Source organism: Pagrus major, chromosome 15 (genome assembly GCF_040436345.1).
Source record: "Pagrus major chromosome 15, Pma_NU_1.0".
In the NCBI taxonomy this organism is placed as follows: Eukaryota; Metazoa; Chordata; class Actinopteri; order Spariformes; family Sparidae; genus Pagrus; species Pagrus major.
Window position 1 is genome coordinate 13,587,072 of NC_133229.1, and position 2,759 is coordinate 13,589,830.

Here is a 2,759-nt window from a genome sequence, read left to right on the forward strand (position 1 = left end):
TCTCGTTGTTGTTGCTCGTGATAAAGCCCTCCACTACTACAAACATCCGAGCAACAGAAATACACACCACAGCACACAGACCCTTAAGTTTAAGATTAGAATGCAACACACACAGTTCAAAAATATATCCTCTAATCTTGCAGTTATAGCCTTTTTTTTTCTTTTGTACAATTAGAAAAAATACACAGTTAACTGAATTCATTGAGGAGGAAATGCTTTACCAAAGTCACAAGTGAGACTGTACTTTGCACCATGACAGCTTTGGATACAGCACTGCTCTATGCTCGCTATAAGCGCGTGCAGTGTCTTGTGTGCCAGTGGAGATCAGGTGTGTTCACATGAGTGTTCATTGTGCCCTGCCAGCATCCTGAGGGTCATATATATTCACATGGACAACTCCAGGATTCAACTCGCCATTCTGTCATGTGTGCTCACACGTGGTCACCTCGGGGAGGGGCGTCTGGTCCTGCATGACCACTTGAGGAGGGGTGGGGACGGGGCGAGCGTGGGCCACCGAGTTTTTCTGCAGCTCAACCCCAAAGGCAGGAGAGGCGTTCTGCAACTGTCTCCTGTACTGCACGAAGCTGCAGGTCTTTAGGATAATAGCCAAGATGTTCTTTCCTATCAGGATCCCCGATACCCTGGCGTCCCTGTACAGGATCATGTTCCCCCCACGGATGAAGAGCGTGATGATGTTGATGGTGACCAAGCTGAGGATGGGGTACAGGAGCATCTTGTGGGGCACGATGTTGATGCCCTGCATGCTGATCTCGCTCAAGGACACGCAGGGCAGCACCAGCAGCAGGATGTAGCAGTAGAAGAACATCAGGCCCTCCGCCCACAATGGAAGCCCCTTCTTTTGAGGCTCCCACAGGTTGGCTTGGATGTCCAATATGTCCAGCAAATCCACCACCACCCAGAAGAGACGATTACGGATCTCCTCGCGCTTCTTGAAAGCCCGAACGTACTCCATGTGATCAATCGCGACCAGCACCACAAACAGCACTGGGATGCAAATGGACAGCAGCAACGTCAACGCTTTCCTCGCCAGGGCGTCCAGGCTCTTCCTGTCCGCCTTGTAGTTTTGATACACAAAGTAGACCTTGATCTCCAGCACAAAGATGTAAAGGAACCAGAGGATCATGGCGTAGCCCCTCTTGGCTGTGCGTACCTCGGCGCCCACCCACACCGCCACGTAACGCAAGACGATCAAGAAGCAGATGTCTCCCACCATCACCATGATGCAGATGCCGATCTTGCGTGGTCCATGGTTCTGCTCCACCAGGTAGGCATCAATCAGCGCCATGCTGCTCATAATCAGGATGGTGGAAAGGCACACGTGGGGCTTGTTGGTGGGAGGTGGAGGTACCATCCTTGCCTAGGCGAGAGGAGGAGGAGGAGGAGGAGGAGTGTTGTTGAAGAGGGAGTGCAGAGGGTGCTCAGTTTGTCCAGTGAGGAGGCAGATCAGATAGTGCTGCTAGACAGCGGTGTTCCCCTCCATTGCTTCTGCCTTGGCCAGAATCCAAGATGCATTAATAGGATTCACACAGATCACTTCAATCAATCTCCGCTCGTGCCCAAGCCACCTGCCGGGTAGACAGTACCCCTCATTTAGTAAATTATGTTCATTGGCAAATGGTCTGTAAACATACAGGTTCACTATTGTCAGAATTAGTAAATCTCAGGATGTGTGTCTGACATTCACACCCTGATGATCATTCATTAAACACAGCAGTAAAATCAGTGAGTTACATTTTCACTGTCACTAAAAGAGAAAAAAAAAAACTGCCGCGATGTGTTCTCATTACAGATTCACTTCCGACACCCTTGTTTTCAGACAAGCTTAAGCCTTCAGAGATAAAAATCCAGCTGAATACTCACTTGTGTCCCTCTTTGTACTTTATCCTAATGACTGGCAGCGAGCGATCATCCATGAGACTGCACTGGGAGATCACAAAGCCCATCTGTAATCCACAGGAGGAGAGAGGAGAAAACGTATGGGATCCTCTCCTTCTCTGACAGACGTAAATCCACCAGTCATGGATATATTTCTCTCTCTTCTTCTTTTTTTCTTCTCAAGCAAAAAAGAAATCCCAAAATATTGCCGTCATAATCCACTTACTGCTCAGACTGAATCTGTAGGAGGCATCTTAATGGTCCCGAAGACCGCTCTCATTTCCTGCAACTAAGAATAGAGGTTATTTTGTGGTGTGCTTAGATAGAGGGTTTAAACCTCCCAACTCCCCCCAAGAAAGAAAGTTATTCTCAGTGGAAAAATCTCTGCAGTAAGTCCTGCTTAAAAAAGAATCTCCTCTCCGGAAGTTTTCCTCTCCATCATCCGGCATCCATGGACGAGTAAAGGTGACATTTACAATCTGTTTTCCTGTGTAAGTTTCAGAAGAAGGAGAAAGGTTGGAGTGAATCTTTTAAATGCAACGTGTGACTAAGTGTCCTTCCCCGCTCAGCTGTGTGCGTGTGTGTGTGTGTGTGCAGTTTTCAGCTGTCTCCACGCTTCGTTGTCGCTGTGAAATGCTGCCCCCCTGGCGAGATCCTGGCTGTCGCGCCGTTTTGTCTCTCTCCTGCCCGAGCAGCTTTTTGCCAGGGACACCAGGATCAACAGCACCAGTGGATTCCCCTGCTTCCACTCAGCGTGCCCTGCCAGCACCACCAGTGCTGTGATACTCCAACGCCGTTTGCCTCTGCCTGTCTATCTCTGTGCACTTCTGAGTCCTCTCTGCGAAGTCTGAGAGATGCGTTCA

The 2,759-nt window shown here is 49.1% G+C and overlaps 1 protein-coding gene across 1 annotated transcript; it reads right to left on the reverse strand.

Annotated features, from left to right (window-relative positions):
* Positions 1–396: 396 nt before the first annotated feature.
* On the reverse strand, positions 397–1,372 carry LOC141009853 (transmembrane protein 121). The gene has a single exon (XM_073482580.1). The coding sequence runs from the start codon at positions 1,370–1,372 to the stop codon at positions 422–424; it is 951 nt and encodes a 316-aa protein (XP_073338681.1). The 3' UTR covers positions 397–421.
* Positions 1,373–2,759: the final 1,387 nt, after the last annotated feature.